This window comes from Patella vulgata, chromosome 3 (assembly GCF_932274485.2).
Source record: "Patella vulgata chromosome 3, xgPatVulg1.2, whole genome shotgun sequence".
NCBI lineage: Eukaryota > Metazoa > Mollusca > Gastropoda > Patellidae > Patella > Patella vulgata.
The window spans coordinates 67,566,490-67,586,861 of record NC_065881.2 but is presented as its reverse complement, the minus strand read 5'-3'; the positions used below and the strand labels follow the sequence as shown (position 1 = coordinate 67,586,861).

Sequence of the window (20,372 nt, the reverse complement as noted above, 5' to 3'; positions counted from 1 at the left end):
TTTGTTTTATTTATCTGAAATATTGGCTTATCTGCCGGTTCTTCTAAAAGAAAAATAATATTTCTGACCGACACATTTACAACAGACACATTTACAACATTTATAAAATCAAATAAGCTAGTCAAGAAATATAAACTATATATACTAAATCCCATGGCCTCACTTTAACATAGGGAGTCGCAACAATTACACAATAGCGTATACTACACCCAGATAGTTCATCGCCTTTTTGTTCACATATTGTAATTTTAAATAGAACTGAACGCCGGGATGTACATGTGAGGATAACAACGATTTAATACAGGTTTGTTATAATTACTTTTCATTTATAGATTAGCTTATCATTTATCAGTATTTAAATTACTTTACTTTGAAGATAATAAATCTTATATATCTAAATATTATATTTACCCTTCTTACATTATTGGACTTAAAATAATAATATACACAACCTAAAAAAACTTTCACATGAAAATGCAAGTAAAAAAATGTTACTTTTATTGCTTGTATTTTCATTACATTTCCTAAAACAAGATAACAAACAAGAAACACGATCTTTAATGACTGCAAATGCAATTAAAATGGTGTTTTTCTGAAACTAAGTCTACAAATAATTAAAATTTCATCCAAACATTTTGTTGATCTAGCTACCGTTTTATCAGTCACTTGTTCCGTTTTAAATCTGATTGAAATCATCGCAATTGATTAAAATGTCATCATGGCCACTTGTGTACATAAAAATGTCGCTTCAAAAATATAAAACGCATTACCACAAACAGGTGACTATTTTAATGATTCATACATGTATACTTCATTGTTTTTCATAAAAGCATTTATTTCAATACAAATTATAATGATTTGTGATGAAAATTATTCGATTGAGTCTATTTTTATTGCGGAAAGCGTCAACGAATGTACCAATTGTCGGGGAGACACGAGTCGAATTCTAATATTGCTGATAGAACGGGGCATACTGATCAGCAGTGAATATTTGCTAGGCCACGACATCGATACGACTTAATGAGCCACAAATATTAACTTTTTTCCTCCGACAAATTAAATTCTAAAACATTTTTTTTTTATGTATTAGAAAAATAGATACAGACGTTAGACCTATTTGTAGGTAAAAATTATTTCCTATTTAGTGTAAATGGGTATTAAAATGAGTAAAAGACTCCATTCTGCCCGAATCAGTGAGGGCTTATGTAAACAATGCACGCTTCATTGGGTCAATGATTGACTGACGTGAAACGTCACGTGTTGAAGCCAGTCATCTTTTACAGAGATATTAGAGGACTTTCGTAATCCTCTGTGAAACAGATTGAGAACGGGGCTCAAGGTTTTAGTTGAAAAGCTGAAACCCATCTTCCACTATTATTTATTATATGATTTGACCTTTATACATCCAAACAATATACTGGTATAGACAATCTACATAATACATGAACCATGATATGTTTGTAAAGTATACAGTTTCTGGTTGACCTTTATTATCATCTATGGATCCCATTGCCAAGTCTGTAATAAATAATAGTACAGCTTATTCGGTGATTATCAGAACACAGGCACTGAGAAAAAGGAAAATGAGAGATATGATATATTTGTATTTGAATAATTCGCTTTCGCAGTGTGAAGAAACCGGTAGATCATACTCTTTATTACGAAACAACCCCACCTGGCTCAATGATATTATCTAAGGAGCATGCGTAAGACCACTCGGCCACTGATCGCTAATCCAGTTATAAGACTCAAATCAACCCGGTAGATAAAAATGGAATACAATGGTGTTCAAAGAGGCATCGTTTCTTTCATCAAGAAACTAGATGTAATAACATTTCGACAACCATTTTACCAAGCAATAATCTTCTATGCGGTAACATATTTTTCATTTGCGTGTGTAAAACTACTTAAAAACCGAAAAAAAAGAAAACACATATGTATCGCGACGATGGTTGAGCAGAGTTGTCTAAGATTTTACGTACACACTACTTTGAAAATTGAAATATTTGTTTGTCCGCCTCCTTTCGAAGAAAACAGGGGATTGTTAAAATGGGCACGTCTGGTGACATGCGTCCATTTGCCTGTCTGTCTATCCGTCACACCTTTTGAGACACATTGGGGGAGAATGTTCAGATGGTGTAGATGTTGATGTTCGTTAGGCAAATGTCTTGACTGAGTTCGATGATGAACATTTTCTGCACAGGCTAACCAGCTGCATGTCTGTCCGTTCATCACACTTTAGAAGCACAATAACTATATGCTAATAATTGAGGTGAAACGTTCTAAGTTGGTGGAGATGTTAAGGCAAGGCGGAGATAAGCAACAGGTTTGAATTTTGTCAACGCATATTTGGATAAAAATTCAGCGCGTTTCTTTAAATAAAGGAAAGGAAAACACGCCAACAATGATACATTAATTAATTGCACTTTTTTAAAGCATTGAACTATACCAAGTTTCTCCACTCTCACCCAATTAGCTCAAAGTTATCGAGCCCCAAAGTCTCGACAAATCAAATTGCTTATCACTCTGCTTAGCCTAAGCCGAAAATGCCCATCATCGAACTCAGTCAAGGATAATACAACAACACTAAGTTTAAATATTGTAGCACAATTGGAAAGAGAGTTATTATGTAAGACTGGGGATTAAAAAAAAAAAATCGACGTATCGTGAGGATGAGACGCCAAACTTTTATTTAGTTTACGTATAAAATAAATGTCACAAATAATGACTTAAACATGTATCTACAAATAATCTCCCTACTTCACATGTTGAACATAATGAATGAAGTTGTCTGAGTAGACAGACTTACACTGGTTTTTAGTTCATGTCACGCACAATAATAATATGTTATGGCCAAAAGAAAATAAGATCAGGTTAGCTCTGTGGATATATTCAACGGAAAGAATCGGAATTAATATTTTTTTGAAGACTGATCGATACGAAATGCATTAACTCTTGCTATTCCCTGCCAGGTAGTCTTGAACACTACAAGTACCCCAGTCGACTAGACACTAGAACAGACGCCAAATCGAGTTCTCGTGTTATATGCAGAGAAATGGGGTTTAACGTCTGTTCAACACTTTACCTTGAAATCTCGAGACTAACACACGTTTATATTTATTTATTGTGGTTAACCTGAAAGGGACGTCCCCATGTACTCTTTTAGAAATCCATCTGTCCTGGATTATTTAGTACACATCAAGTAGGCCTACACGGTTGAACGTCTTGTTTTCATATCACCCGAATGACTATGCATACTTCCACTATCTAGCCTCGCACGACATGTGGGTAGGAATTGGAGTGTGCCTCGTCTCGTAACCACACAAGAAAGTGTTTTTAGAAGATGTGAAATGCAGTACCACTTCCAGTTTTAAAATGATCAATTCAAATAAAAGTGTATAATATATTTCTAACTGGTTCCAAAACTTCGCCCGTTAGTCATTCTGGAGTGCAAATGTCCCTGTCCATGCAGAAAAAAAAGAAAACAAGACTTTAATTATCTGAGTAGTTATAGGCTTATTTCTGTATACATATAATGATTGATAATATATGGTTATTAATAGATAATTTGTTTATTATAGTGATTGCTTTATTACCGACATTCTATTTTCATCATCCCTTTACTCTATATATTTACTACGGAAGCACAGTCGTCAGAAGATCGTTAGGATGCAGTTGGTTCACGAAGAAAAATCTTATACAGAAACCCAGTGATATTTTTTTAATGAACTCGACTAATGAAAATGGATATACGCCAAGTGTGCTATGAGACAATGACGTTTTCAACTACTCTTTATTGAATTCATGGGTTGTTTTGCGAGCTCGACAAAAAGCATAGACGAGATAAAACCTGGATGGAAAATCCCGAGTAATTTTCTCGGCCAACACCGGGATCGAACCGGCTTAGAAGAAAGTTGGCGGCAAACTCACTGAGCCACCGTGGGCCTATTACTACTTTTAGTGCGTTTTATTATGACCACATATAGATATTTTTTCTTAAAAAAAAACAAGGGTATCACAAAATCATCTTCCTATTAAAGTGTAAAAAGTTACTCAGAGGACACAACTACACAATTAAAATTTGAAGCACAAGTCAAGGAAGGTCATAGTAGCCAGTGATATTGTCCCACATACTATCATCTTCGTTACTCTCGCCAGTTCGCCCATCTGTCGGCTTTCAATTTCTTTTAATCGCTCTGTAAGCCAGGTTGTCCGTATTGACTTAATCAATCAAAATATTACCTGCAACCCCTCTAAGACCGATTTAAATTATAAGAAATTAAAGAATTGTGTGACCCACTCCACCTTTTCGGAAGTTCTGGATAATTATGCCATACTGTTACCTAATAGCCTATAATTATGGTGATATATTGAACAGAAAACGCTCATGTATGTTGTTTTTAGCTTCCAAGAAAATCTTATAAAATAAAAACAACTTAATGTCAGTATTTTACTGAACAGAGTTAGTCTATAATTATATGTCTATTCATTTACACCATATAGATGGTCATACTCCCCACAATGTTTCGTTTCTCGGGCCATTAATTGCTTCAGGAATACCATAGATGGTATGTGCACTTTAAATATTAAAAAAAAAAAAAAAAATTCTGCCAGACGTTTATCACAGGGATGGGGGTTGGGGGTGGGGGTGGTGGGGGTGGGGGGGCAGTTTGTAACGAACCCGAAAAACTAAATACACTTTTTTTTTCTTATATCAAACTCTTAAGTCGCCAACACTGCAAGACTCTAATGAAACCTCGTTGTTTGCCTATTTGGTTACCCCTATTTGTACAGAACCTGCCGAGATGACAGTCGAGAATTTATCTTGTTTAATTATCAGTATTGCATTGTATAGTAGTTTACTTGCTTAATTACCAAGGTTTATATGGCTTATTTTGTAACATATGTAATACTGCGTTAATATTTATATTATCTACTTTCTTTGTACGAAGATATGTACTATGACTTGTAACATTATTAAACGACAATTTTCAAGTCTAAAACTCGTAATTACGGTAAACACGACATGAATCGAAAGCAGCACAAAAGAAATATGTTATCGTGTCAAACCGGGTACCGGGTTGAAAATTCATTCTGCTTAAGCCAGGCTGAAGAAAAGAATAGAGTCTTCATCGCGACACAAAATCACGTGGCGCATTTTATAATCCAAACGGATGATCATTATACTACGTTTATTCTAAACGTAGATATTATACAAAATGAAAATAATTACCATAGCGCGTTTCATTCGAAGGTTTAATCAGTGTTAGCTACAACAATCTTGTTTACAGTGTGTGAGTCTTTACACTGCCATCGGAAGCAGCGTCGACTCGCTATTCGATCCGGTGATTCATCGATTTTCTCAAGTATGTGAGTCAATCTCAACATACAAAATATTACAATTCTGGTGAAGTAAATTTGCCGGCGGATTGAATTTGCTGATTTTAATAAGCACAGTTTGAAGTTTGAACATCAGTTTTTGTAATACATATATAACAGGTAAGTGTATGTTATAGTTTATTTATATGAGTATTATACTGAGTTCATTAGTGGATAAGTAACGGGAATAGAAGCGGTGGTTATATTTGTATTTCCTATTCTTCTTGTGGTTTCTCTTTAAAACAGCTGATCTTGGCTTCATTTTTGTCTTAAACTGTCGAACAGAAAATCTGTTACATCTCAATAATGTCTCAATCTGCGGTCCTAATAATATTAAATGTAAATAATCCAACTCGTCAAATCTAATTAAACTGACAGTTTCATTGTTGTCACAATTGGAAGAGGCCGTGTCCTTTTAAATATTTTAAATGTATATAGTATCTTGTACTCCGTAAGGGGCATTATGTCCTGCTGTTGAGTCACGTGGGCCGGTTGGTCGGAATTCAGGTTTTGTTTGTTCCATGTTTTACTGAGCAGTTAACACTGAATTGTCTGTATGCCACACCATTTCTCTTAAACAGTAGATCTTTAAAACCACACAAATAAAATATTTATCACCACGAATGTTAGTTTGAAAGAAATGTTGGATGTGAAAGAGGGGGAAACTGACTTAGCATGGCAATTAAACCTAACATGATATAAAGCCAGTTGCACACTTAATGTTTATACCAGTCAGTATTAGGTTTTATTTATACCAATATATTATAACTTACAATTTTGAGACAAACAATGCATACAAAGAGTCAGGTAACAAAAACGATGAAGCAAGAGCTTTTACACGGCCAGGAAAGTTGGCTCACTAACCTGAGGGTGCCTGCATTTGCCAAAAAAGTCCATCTCTATTTTCCGGCGTGGTTCCCCCTTGTCAGTGGAGCTGGACGGAGGGCCTGGCAAGGGACATTGTATAGTCGTTTAGATAGGACGAAAAACCGAGGTCCCTTGTACACGTTGGCGTGCACATAAGGGTAGGCAGTAGCGCCGTTGTCCGGAGAAAATGTCCCTCATAGCACACTGCATGGCGTATATCCGGACAAAATTTCCCCCATAGCGCACTGCATGTATGCCCGTCTTCATTAGCCAAGTCAGTGCAGAAAAGTAGGACGTTAAACACCATTTCAGTTCATTTCATAATTTTACATGGCCTTCACTGAACGATCAATGGTTGTAACTTTACTATATAAACAGGATATAGCAATTAATGGGTTCCTCTAGGGAGTTACGTGGTGTACTGTTACATGCTGTAAAGATGACAATAACTTAATATAAACAGAATATCGTCCAGACGTATTCAATTCATTTAGTTTCGATAATCGATATATTGATGTAAAGTGTAAACATGAGTGTTATTGAGCGGGTAATCTAATCACCGGGTTATATCAGTACACCGGGCCTGTGTTTCCGGTGCCGTGGTTGGTTCTTTGGATATGTGACTTGATATAATCAAGTCTTACGCACAAACCAGGTTTTGACATAATCCAGTCTGATCAGTACTATACTAGTATTAATCTGTCATCAACATTCATTAATAAATGAAAGCAACCATTTAACTACGATATTTGATACCATTTCCCAGATTTTAACTACAAGAATTTCCATTTATTAAAGGAAGTCTGGTTTTGATTATGGTATATGACTATAATAGGTTGTATTTAATAATGGACCCTAATGGCTCCAGTGGCTAAGGTGTGTTGACAGCAATCTCATTAACTTGACAGCAGTAGAGATCCTTCTGAATCTCGAATTTATGTATTAAATTTATCTGTTTGGTTGTTCCTGATTTGATAAGGTAACTATTTTATCACAGCTCGGATTTGATTTAATTTTGTTTAATTTTTGCTCCTTATTGTCTTTACGAAGCACTCTGCTGAGACTTTTTCAAAAACCAAACTGACAATTCTTAGTATAAATCAGGCTTATCAGACTAGAATGGCCGTGTTCGTGTTTAGACTAGAATGGCCGGGTTCGCGTGACCGGACCAGATTTATAAATAGGAACTAGAAAAGTGATCCACTGACTTATTTTTAATATATTTTAATCATTTAATAAAAGAAGACGGATTGAATGTAAGATAAGGAAGGTAACAAAGAGTGATTGATATTATGTACATATGTCATTTTATCACACCCTTATTAAATTTTAATGACTTTATCTATCGATTTATATAATAACTCAGTGCCGGATTAACCTTGTGGGGGGCCCGGGACATACCAACTGTGCGGGGGCCCCATTGTTGTTTGTTCAAATTGTTCATACTCACCGCGGATCGTACTAGTATGTACTCCGCCCCCTTGAGTGCCTGGGGTGTTTTCTTCCTTGCAGGATTTTTTTTAAAAATTAGGATTAATTTCAGTGCATCTGAGTCAATTTAGGCAGCGATTTCATTGACGTTTATTCACTCTACTTACACCTTCGGTCCATAAGGGGGACAGACAATGAGCAGAAAATGTGATTTCCATAATACCAAGGCAATGTGAAGGATATTTTGGCCATTTCCATGTATTTTTTGACGATACGCGCGAAACTATTAACAGTTAAGAGAATTCAAACAATTTTCTGACTAATCATAGGTCAAATCAAGACATAAAATCCCAAACAAAAGACAAGGAGAAAAAAGACGTAAAATTTAGGCAGGAAACATGTTCAGATTATACATTTGTCTGAACTACTATACTATGATTTCGCGGGGCTGGTTGGGCCCCAGCAATCACATCGCGGGATGGGGTCCCCGGAACTAGTTAGGACCTATTGATTAGTAGAACCTCTAAGTTATGTAATTTAGTTAATTTTAGGGCCTAACCGATCTCCGGGCCCCCGAAAATCTGTTGGTACCTACCAGTTCCGGGGCCCCCAATATCCCTTACTGATTAGGGCCCAATCCTCGCCCCTTAGCCCAGGTACTGGTTGGCTCCGTCCGGGATAATATATTAGTATGACCCAGAATAATTTATTGTGGGGGGGGGGCCCTAAATGTGGGGGGGGGGGGCGGGACATTTGTCCCACTCCCCTCCCCCCTAGATCTGGTACTGTAATAACTTATAGTTATATTAGTATTATACTGTAATTAATAATGTAGTAAATATGTTGACGTTTATGTCAATGTCTTCATAATTTTATATACCATTCTCAGATTCATGTAATCCCTACCGATTATTTATCATTTTAAAAATCGGTCAAGCAATCCATCGCCCTGTAGCTATCATGTCACTTACCTTGGGTTCGACACGGGTCGTTATGCAACCAGTAGATTCCTGTGCCTTTTAGATTAGTTTGGTTGGTTGACAGAATAGGCAGTATGACGTAAGTCATACCTTTCAAAAAATGAAATTGTCGGCATTCGAGAGAATTCCCGTTCATCCGCCCTGAGACACTCGTCTGGTACCATTGACTGTTTTAGCCCGTAACAAATTACGTTTAAAATATCTAAATAGAAATAGTTGTCCATTTCCAAGTATGGCTGTGATTGGTCCGATGAGATTGTTTTGTATGTCGGTAACAACTTGCATTTACTATAAACTTCTGTAGTCGGCTAACACAGCGAAGGTGTCAGGCGTATATTTAAAGGGCGTAAAACTCTAACTCAATATTATTCAGAATTTTCTACATTACAAATACGAATTATAGTCCTTTACAATCAATATTGATATTGTTATCTGACATATGGGCTCCTGATATTCAATATTTAAGATACAGTGAACAACCTTAAAACTGGTACGCGCCAACGTATAGGCTACTCCTTGCTCTGGAGCACAATTTGTAATGCGACGTCTTGGTGAATGAGGCTAAACATGAGTGCGAAAGTGAAGGGTTAAGCCGTGCTTCCGATGTAGACTGGACTAACCTCCAGCACAACCTACTAGTCTTCAACTGAGCGGTGATAATTCCTCTGATGGAAATTATTACCTCTACAACGGCTTTATATCTTTCCAAGCTAAATCAGATTGCATCTTACATACAATACTTAGACTTTGTTTCCATTATCCATTTGGCTATAATCTACTTGTCACTTATTTATTCCCTGACTTTAAGCATAATGTAGGATACTATTAAAATATAATACTAGTATTTGATGTTTGATAATATAAATAAAGTTAATAACTTAGACAATTAGATAAAGATATGATATATTAATAAATATATATTATATATAATTACTACAGGTCAATGAGAAATAAGACCTAACACAGTATTTGTAATCCGCGAAGCCTGTGTTTAGAAACAGCTATGAAAATAAATTATACGTATTGACAAAAGCGTATTTTACACATCAATTCACCAATGCTCCTCGAATGCAACTTTTACGCCCTTGAATAATTGCCTAGATGCGTATATTTTTTGTTTTCTTATTTATGAAATGCTGTTTTATTATTTAATATCGATTGAAATGCATGGTTTCATACACTGTTATAAAACCTATAAAGTCCGAATCTTCAGACTTATTTCCTGGACGACGAAAGCTGTATGTCAAAAAAATTAAGCACTGTTGTGGGATTTCCGATCTTTCAAAGGATTTCTGGGAACAAAGAATCGAGGTCACCACAGCTCGGGAAAAATTCTTCTCAGAGAAAAAAATAACTGCACGATAATCTCAAATTGGCCAAATACTGTGTTGACGAGGCGTTAATTCCCATTCCTATATCTTACTTATCCCCCCACCCCCTTTGGTTACGTTTGGTTAGTGGTTATGACTGACACTTTTTTAACACTGATCTACTCTTAACCTAATTGGGGGGTTGGATGGCTGAATGGTTAGCACGTGTGCGCTGTATCATAAAGCCTGTCATTGAGTCAACTGTGGTTTCGATTCCCCGGTTGTACGTGACAAGGAGTAGGGTCGCCTGTCCAACCTTGTGGGTTTTCTCCGGGTCCTCCGGTTTCCTCCCACTGCTAAAGACCCCTACGCGCAAGCGAATTATTGAAATAAAATTAAACCATATGTTAGTCCCGAAATGACCTAGTTTGTGTCGAGTGGACGTTAAACCCAATTTCTCTCTCTCTCTTAACCTAATTATATACTTGAAATATTTTTATAATCTGTTTATGATTAGTGAGTAAACATATAATTCATGACAGAAACATGACTATGGTTTGTCCCATTGTTTATTTTTTTCCCTCTAGACCTGCTACACATCCGTATAGAAGTTAAAGCGGTACGTGTAATTAATTTGATGTATGGTGGTGTCTGATAATAGACTCTACTATTTACTTATATCAATATATACCACAGTAGCCTCGTTTTCGTCATATAACATATAGTTTATAGGATTGTGTTGTTAGCTGCATGACAGTAGAAAGACTGACACGTTCAGTTTATCAAATATATATTATATATATTCACCAAACAAGTTGTTAGGTGCAATATATGTACAGCTTTGTAACGTACATTACAATGTGTCTGTGACGTAGGTTTATATGACTGTTATATACTAGTGAAAAACTTTAAAGGTAAGTGTATGTTTATTGTAAAACTATTAAAATATCAATAGATATTGTATATAAAGTATTGACCTTTTAATTTCTAAAGTATCAAATTAATATTAATAAATTGTTAATACGTACAGGTCCTTTATCAAAACAAATTGATGTGTCGCTTACAAAATTTCATTAAATTGTGATTTATCAGACAGCGGTGAAAGTATTTAAGTTTGAATTAGACTTGTTAATACCAGTTTTTATTACGTCGATGTCGATTCAGATCAAGATCAATACTAGAACTTATTACATAAAGTCACATTTAAACAAGCATGATTGTGATATAGTATTAGGTTCCTATCCAGATAAAACGGGAGATGTATATTATTGATAATACGAGCTTTAGACATATTCCGGCTATTACATTAAGTATCGATTGTAAAATTACACTGAATGTAATATATTGAATACATGATAATGTTGAATAGATTCTTATGTTCTTTGATACATGGTTGTCAACTCGATATCTTGAGTTTAGGTATATCAGTAATACTGGTGATGATTTGATGAAAGGGGGTCCCCTAATCCTGTCTCTCAGTCCCATCTGGACCAATAAGGACTCGATAATCTGATCGTGAGTCAAGGGTCAGGTTTTTTTTTTAGTATTTTATTTTAACCAGGGGGATTATGGGACTCGCACTATAGAAAATATCAATATGATCGGTCAAACTACCTTAAATGATTATAGCCAAGAATCTGTTACCGACTCCTCAAATGAAAATTGCTACTGTGGGTTCTACCCTCAGGCCTTGGAGAGACAAACAGCCTATAAAGCGTTTAAATGACAAAAAAATCTTATAAATTTATAACATCATTATTATTGGGCGATTAGGGTCAGGGCTGGGGTTAGGGTTAAACACCCTTATGGACTAAACATCCGTGGTCCAAACGACCTACATTGTCATTGACATAATATGCCATGGGCATATTTGAACTGATGTGATCATAAAACAGCAGTCGTAAGTAGACGTACATAGTATATATATGATATATACAGAAACGTGTTTATTTATATTTTATAAAGATGAACACGATCTCAGTTCATAGTAACACACCTTTATATGGACTATTACCATCTCAGTTGACTGTAACTTCAGTATAGATGTAGGAGGTGAAATATAATATACGTGAAATATTAACATACCATGGCTGAAATGTGAGATATATAGGTATATATAATTATAATACATCCTATTGTATTTCACAACATCATTGTCTAGTCATCGTATTGTTACGTTTGTTAATCACTTGTTCTATGATGTAAACACACAACATACTGTTGTCAGGTGAGAATACAATACGTAACCTAATGCGATCAATTTCTCCCTGATCAATAAACTAATAAATTTCAACAGTACGATATATTAACGCTTAAAAAAATTAAATGGCAGATTGTCCGATATATAGGCCAGTAATGAAATATGAGTAGCATTTTACATTGGCATTAGAAGAATTCGGAAAATGTAACACACCCAGTAGATCCGAAACGGAAAAGGATATGTCTTATTTTATAAGGTAAGTTTAGATTAGTGTTGAATTAAAGTCGGAGAGGTATATCATATTCAGTTGAACATAGTATTGATTTCAGTATTGAAATGACATATCCTGTTTCTTACAACTGCCCAACCGTGTCGGTTTTATCCGGGTGCCCCGGTTTACTCCCACTGCTAATGTTGGTCCCGAAATTACTCTCTCTCTCTCTCTCTCTCTCTTAAAAATACATTATACTGTTAAATATTAAAATGTTCGACAATAACTTAGGCTACACTGCATTATTAATTTCAAATGATCCCACTGGGCAAGTTCAAAATTTGGCAAAAAGTTGTCCATCAACGTTAATTATTTCGAGGTCTAGTTTTTGTTCACCCTGCACGTTTCAAGTCAGTAGCTTGAAGCGTATATATGGTATTAGTGTCAGTGGCTTGTGGCACGAAGTAACAGTATATTGTCGCATACATAATATATTATGTCAACGCTTGGGCGACATAATATATTGTGTTGACGCTCCAAGCGTGTTAGCATATTAGACCTGTAGACTCAGTGGAATGTACGCGTCATCAGAGCCATAGAAAGTGTCCCTGTAAATAAAAGAGGGCATCCTTATCAGAAAAAGGGCACCTGTGATGTCAGAATTTCAAAAAAGGGCACTTTTCTTTCGGATTAGGGTTAGGGTTAGGGTTAGGACACAGAAAAGAGAGAAAAAACAGAAAAGAAAAAAACAAGCATTCATTGGTTATCAAAGCGCCAATTAAATCTATCGTTGCAAGTTCATGCCTAGTCACCTCCATCCTAGTTCCAAGCGTTGACATAATATATTATATCGCCCAAGCGTTGACATAATATATTATGTATGCGACAATATACTGTTACTTCGTGCCACAGGCCACTGACACTAATACCATATATACGCTTCAAGCTACTGACTTGAAACGTATCGCCTGTTTTGTTTTGGTGTTGACCTCTGAGTTGGCCAAATAACGGTACAGTATGATTATCTGATTTATTTTTTATTTGTATTTGTGATTAATCTTCATCTTTTTGTGTATATTGTTTATCAGATATAGATCAAAACATTTATACAAATGTTGATGTTTATCGTAAAGCTGACGTCTGCCTTTGGAATTCTTTACATAGTCTTAAGGTACAAACTGAAAGAGAAAGACAACCTGTTGTTACAGCGGTGTATTACCTACATATCTCCACGACTGCTGTAGTATTTACTAGACTAAAATTCCAATTCATTCAAGGATATACATTCATAGTTCGTGGTTAGAAACGTTGCTATTTCTGGCTGTACATTCCAAATGTTTCGGCATATTTGTTTTTTTAAGGTGTGACAGCGCCTATGTGCAGCTGCCGTGTATACATTTTCTAAATCACGCGTAATTAAATTGGAATTTCACTGCAGTACCCCCCCCCCCCCCCCATACTGTTATACTACTAACGGTATCAGTATAAATCCACAGTTAACAATGTTAAGTGTACGTGCTTTTTGAATAAGCCCACTCTTTAAGACTGTTAAATGGTTCTATGTTGGCATGACGAGAGACGACGATTCTGTAAATGATTTCACCCTCAAGGAATCCAAGCGTTCTAAATAGAATAACCTGATGATGTATGGTTGAGATAATGTTGTTAGCAAGAAGGATTAAACATGTCTGATTCATATTATTATGTTAGTGTCTATCTCTAGGGATAAAGACAATATTAAATATTAAAACCATTCACCATGTCTTACTCTACTTATACTAACCTACTTTATACTGTAACGATCAGTTATTCAAGAAAAATTACAAAAAAATATATTTTTTGAAAATAGAAGAAACTCGTGGATGTGTAGGTTAGACGCTAGATTCACTAATTCAGTTCATTTAACATATTAAACAGCAGCGTTTATCATTGTTAATCGTATACTTTTTCGGAATCAACCCGTGGCGACATAATTTTGCCAGGGCAGCGACGTTTTACGAACAGAAATAAGGGCGTGCGATAAATATGAATCACTATAAATAATTACATCTGTCATGCACGAGACAGTATATGATTTCATGTTAAAGAACATCTGATACCACTTCTTATTTATATGTTTATGAAGTTCATACACAGCTAGCAATTGACATTATATATACGTTTGTATTGGATCATGTTACAGTAGTGTCAGCCGAAGAATATAAATTGGATATAAAGAATGTGGTTAGTCGTGTGATTATTCGGTCGTAATAGAATGGAAATTGACCAAACGGCTTTCACACCAATGTTTAACAAAGAGAGGTCAATATACTATACGTTATGTGGGTATTGTATGAACATAAAACAGACATATACAAATAATAAATAGTACAATAAGATCTGTTGACATTAAGATAATGATTGTTGACCAAAGACCAGGTTACAAAATGACCAGCACAAATATGTTTTTTATACTGATCTTTTAGACGTGGATATAGCATTTAAAGCGATCTGTCAATCACTCCCACCCCCTCTACACCATGAAAAATCACCGTTTTTGTGTAATGAAGTAGAATGGGTGAATAAGAATGAACCTATTATTACTACAATTTGATACCTTTTTATAATATATTTGATACAATTTATGGGTGTTTTTATAGAAAACTTGATGTCGGCCCGTGTGCGTGTGTTTCTGGTATATTTCTTGTTATGATATTGTGTTTGGTGCTGTCCTCCTGTATTTACTATTTGTGGAATGGGGTGGAATGAGGTGCTACGTCTTGTCGACACATTACTTGAACTTTATTACAGGCGAGGCAAAAAGTTGGCTGTAGCCAAAATATATATACAGATACAAATAGTATGCTTTGTAAATTAAACATGCGTAGATAACAAAAAAAAAAGTATAAATAACCCTACCCCTTTAGTGCACACTCCTATCAGGGAATGAATTTGAAACTAACATACGTGAGCAATAGAATTTTGCTTGAAATGTCAACATCACCCGGGACATTCTGTCCTAACCACACAACAACCACACACCCATTATAAATTTATAGGTTTATTGATCAAGACATAAAGTCGACACCACTATGCTACATTAAGACAAACGAAACTATTTATTTTTTAAATTACAAAGGATTTAAACTGTTTTGTCACCGTATTTCGTGTAAAGTTGGAGATCAATTGTCTTATCATATGCCAGTTACTTGTATTTGGTTTATACATCAAGAATAAAAATATCAAATATTTGACTGATTAGAAATAAGATAGGACACGGTAGACTATTATCGTATTAATGTAAAAGTCAATATTAACACTCTGGCCCTGATGGAGGCATAGCTTTGACTACTGTTATTTTTGTTATTTTTTTTTATTTGGTGTATTTACAATGAAACGAATTGCTGAAAAGACAAGCAGGTTATCTTTAATACAAGTTTCTTTTATTTTTTCGTTTATCTTACACAGACCAGTTCAACAAGTCAGTTAGTTACCGTCTATTTGCCACATTATTCTTATAAAGCTTCTGACGAGACACATTTTCTCAACCATATTTGATTGAAGACCTTCAGTAGAGAAGAGTCGGTTAGAACGTAAGTAGACACTGTAAAAACACATTACTAGGACATTTTATACAACTCGACAATATTCAACAGTTAACCAGTTTTCTTCAGACTGAATTTCATCAAACTGTATTATATTATATACGTTGTAATACGTAGACATATCACACAACCATTTAACTTTATAATTTTTAACAGGACTGACTATACAAATATAGCCGCATAGTATCGTGGCCATTCGAATACTATGGATTTGTTCAATATAAATCTTTGGTGATAACCTCTATATGCCCATTTCTTATACACGACCCTGTTAACACTCTTGAAACTACAAAATTCTTTCTAAAATTTAGAGGAAGAATCCTATTGGTTGTCAATAATTACTAAACAGTCGTCACTATCTGATCTTTTTTTATGTATACGGAAATTCACAGTGTGGAAGATGAAATACATTAATGACAATATTGGAAAATCTCTGATGTCCACACGATTTGAAATAAGATTGACTAATGACCGTTTTTTTGATGATTAACCAGATTTCGTAATAGTTTTTCATTGACTTGCTATGCGTGTAATCAATTCTGTTTTAACACAACTTCCTTGTGATGTTAGTTTTCTTTATTCACCAATTCGTCAAGTGTGGTGACTCAACGTTCTTCTTCTCCATTCTGTCATACATGTATTGTACCATAATGTTGAAAGTTTGCGTATGGTAATTAAGTACTTTATGTAAAATTTCTTTTGTTGGTATGTTGTCGACTGTCCTGACCGGGCGTTTTGCTGTCAGAAATCTTATCTTGTTCATAAATATGATACTGCAGGCCAACTAGCAAGTAGATCGGTGTACAATGACAAATAATTGATATATGACATGATTAGTATGATTAATTATAAAATATATGGTTACCAAGTATAGTAGAAGAGTAGTTTTTATCTTTATTTAATATATCATGGTGAACTATAATAAGTTATTATATATCATAGGCCTATATCCACAGTGATTTATAATATTATAAGTTTCGCACCTTGCACTATGTATATAAGCATATATGATAACCTATCCGTCCGTAGCCAAGGGTTTAATCAAAATATTGGTTTTGAAATAAATGTCATAAAATATTTATAGAGATTTTATAATTTTTATGGCTTATACTTTCGTCAGTATGTTTAATACAACTCATATCCTGTCTATGCACGTCATGCCCTGTTTACGCGGAAAACCTGAACAGAAAAAAACATTACGGGGGTCAGTAATTTTAGTAGTAATTACAGGTGTGGAAATTGGTAATGCTATGGTTCCTTTAATGTTTATTTACGCGGATTTATAAAATTGACCTTTCTCTTAAATTAATGGCCTGCTGACTAACGATCGATAATGGTTGAGTTAATAAAGAAACATGCCGAGATGATAAATAATGTGAAACCATCGAATATAAATATTAGAAGTTGTTATGGTCATGGTTTATTGATATTCTAATAGTTTGTATATTAATCATATATATATATATGTGTGTGTTTACATACACGTGGCAAATAACAAGTGTTGTTTTATACTGAGCTCGACACGATTAGTCCAAGGTCGAATGTGACAGAAATGACGGGGATTCCAAGCGAATTGTCATACGTGTTACATTTCAAGTTATAAGTGCAGGATAACCGCACCACACATTTAAATACTAGCATTAGCCATTTTTGTAAATATATATTTAACAAAAATAAGGGCTCAAAGATGTTCTTCATATAGCAATCTATAAAAAAAAACCTTGATCTCGATAGAAATGAATTATTCTTCTACAGAGAATTGACGTTCTACAGAAAAAGACGATTTCATAAACCCAACGGAAAATACAGATAACTTTAGAAATGAAATGAAAAGAAAAAAAGTTTAGCGTCCCACCTTTCTGCACCAATCGGGCTAATGGAAATGGGCATGCACCATGCAATGTGCAGTGAGGGACATTTTGCACGGGCAATGACTTTCCCTTACTTCCTCTTCATCGACTAGACACCTTTCCCTTGCCACACCCTTTTTACGACACCACTGATAAGAAGAAACCAGACTGGAAAATCCCATGGAGCTTTTTCAGTGGGGCGTTGGATGGTCATAACTTACGTTAGGATACATCGATTTTAACAATATTTTTGACCAATATGTCTTTTAATAAGACTTATATCTAAAGTATATATTTACCTTTTAAAGGTAAGACAGACGACAAACACACGGACAAGACAAAGCACATGAACATTGTAAGACATTAAGACACGATCAAATCAATTTTATTTTTGTATATTTCAGATCCTACCAGAAATGAAAGTAATTGCTGATTTACACTAAAAAGCCGACAAAATTGAACCCTAAAAACATCACGACACGTCATGCTGCAGTGTCAGGTTTCCAATCAACTTTCATCTTTAAGTATTAAAGACAATGGTTCTTCTGCTTACCCGATGTACGTAAGTACACGAGACCTAAAATTGGGACTTACAACATTCTGGCGCTCACCATATGGAACTGGCTCCAGAAAACGTGAATTTCCTACAGTGACACCGACAAAATCATGGAATGACGACACCCATTTACTCATGAATAATTCATCCGCGGAAAACAAAGTGAAAGGGATTTTAAAGTATGGTGCTTTGGTCGATTCAAGTTCGGAAGAATCAGACCCGAGTCGTAAAAAATTTAAGAAGACATTAAGAAGAGCCAGCTCGTTTACTGCCCAAAATATTTATACTAATCAAACATATAAAAAAGTGCAGTTTGGCAGACAAAACCACGAAGAAGTTCCCCAGAGCATTGTTGTGGATAAATCGGAGATTTCTGCTAGCCAGTGTTCACATAATCCGACTGACGTAACACTTGTAGAGCATAAAAACACACCAGACGGTGCACCTACGAGCCCGGTTTCTGTTCCAAATAAAAGTGTTAATTTGCCGAATTTAACCGAGAGTACCGTGACTTCTCGCCCAGCATCGGTCAACGGTGTTCCCAATAGTGGTCCTCAAAGTTCAAGCCCAACGGTTAGTCTTACTACACCTACTCACTCGCGAATTCCTAGACTTTGTCGATCATACACAGCTTTACCACTAAAAAATACAGCCGCGAATGAAAATAGTACAAATGTGCAGAAGAATTTGTATCGAGAACCGAACATCAAGGGTGCCGGAAACAGTCGCCCACGAACATGGGGTGGTACTCGCAGTGCAATCCTACCAGATCATACGAACTTTTGTAACAGGGAAAAGACAATTCGCATTCTAAAATGGCTACAAGATGTGGATGATAAACAGACGAAAGAAGGGAAATGTACAGTATTAATGAATAGTGTGGAACTATTAATACAATCAGATTTATAGTAGGCTACAGCTATAAACTAAAAGATAGCATGATTTAAACATTATTCATTGAGATTTCATTGTATGAGTAATCTTATTCACGGACAGCACAGGCCTTTCACTTTTTGTGGATATTTTTGAAAATAACTTATCGCTTGTCTGTTAATGATATAATTATTATGGAATTGGATAATTTCTCAGAAAAATGATTAGATTTATTCCAATATAGGCATATTGGAGAACGTTCTGTTTGTTAATATGCCTCTAGTAACTCCAGTTAAAATCTACGCGTGTCATAAACTTGAAATCTTTCACAATTCAACTAATTCTTAGCTTTCGTTTCATATATAGCTTTAAAGAATCGAAGAATTTGTGTTTAAATATTCATCAGGAACGATAACTCACCGAGACAATCGTTGACGTAGATCAATATGTGGATGTGAACCGCACCCTCTATAAGTGATTTGAATCTTTTTAAAACTGTAACAATTATTATTATTTTTTGTTGTAACCTACGCAAGCAAATGTTTCAGTTAGGCCCTATTCTTTGTTTGTTATGTTGCCCTGACTTTATTTATTTAAATGTGTTTTAGAATATTGAAAATATGGTTTTACTGAATCTGCTGTCTCTCTGTGCATTCCAAATGTTAAAGGTTTAATTCTAAAGAGCACCGCAACGTGTACAGAGAACCGGGCTGTTGGAAAGACTTGGGCACCACCATCAAGGGGAAATCACGCTGTAATTTTTTTCGAGTCACTTCCTCGACCAAAAAAGTTAGAACCTGGACGTATGATTATACTTATAATACAGATAGTCTGTATTCGGGGGTACTAAAGCTTATACCCCTCCTCACCCATGGCACCCGCTAAAAACCCCACCAAAATTCCCACAGATAAACATAAAGCATTTTTTTTTTATTCAAAGAATATGACAAAAACAGGGGAAGGGAAATAACTCTTATATCAGGCTTCACGACAGAGAATTCAATTGCTAAAGAAATAGAACTTAGTTCCACATCTAATTTAAAATCCACTTCATTTGGGCAATATAAATTGAGAAAAAATCCAGTTTTTGTTAAAATAATTGCCTGTTTGGAATAAAGCCCACCAAATTAA

At 35.2% G+C, this 20,372-nt stretch overlaps 1 protein-coding gene across 5 annotated transcripts; it reads left to right on the top strand.

Annotated features, from left to right (window-relative positions):
- The first annotated feature begins 284 nt into the window (after positions 1–284).
- Positions 285–19,875, top strand: LOC126814961 (uncharacterized). Of its 5 annotated transcripts, none has more exons than XM_050540443.2 (2): positions 285–304; positions 18,217–19,875. In XM_050540443.2, the coding sequence occupies exon 2, from the start codon at positions 18,297–18,299 to the stop codon at positions 19,275–19,277; it is 981 nt and encodes a 326-aa protein (XP_050396400.1). In that variant the 5' UTR covers positions 285–304; positions 18,217–18,296; the 3' UTR covers positions 19,278–19,875. The 5 variants fall into 5 exon arrangements, with proteins under 5 accessions (XP_050396400.1, XP_050396397.1, XP_050396396.1 ...); XM_050540440.2 differs by lacking the exon at positions 285–304 and adding an exon at positions 5,192–5,499; XM_050540439.2 differs by lacking the exon at positions 285–304 and adding an exon at positions 10,725–10,881.
- The last annotated feature ends 497 nt before the right edge of the window (positions 19,876–20,372 follow it).

What these genes read in the sequence shown, in the direction of transcription:
- LOC126814961 (XM_050540443.2), top strand. Translation starts at nt 18,297, where the DNA reads ATGCTGCAGTGTCAGGTTTCCAATCAACTTTCATCTTTAAGTATTAAA.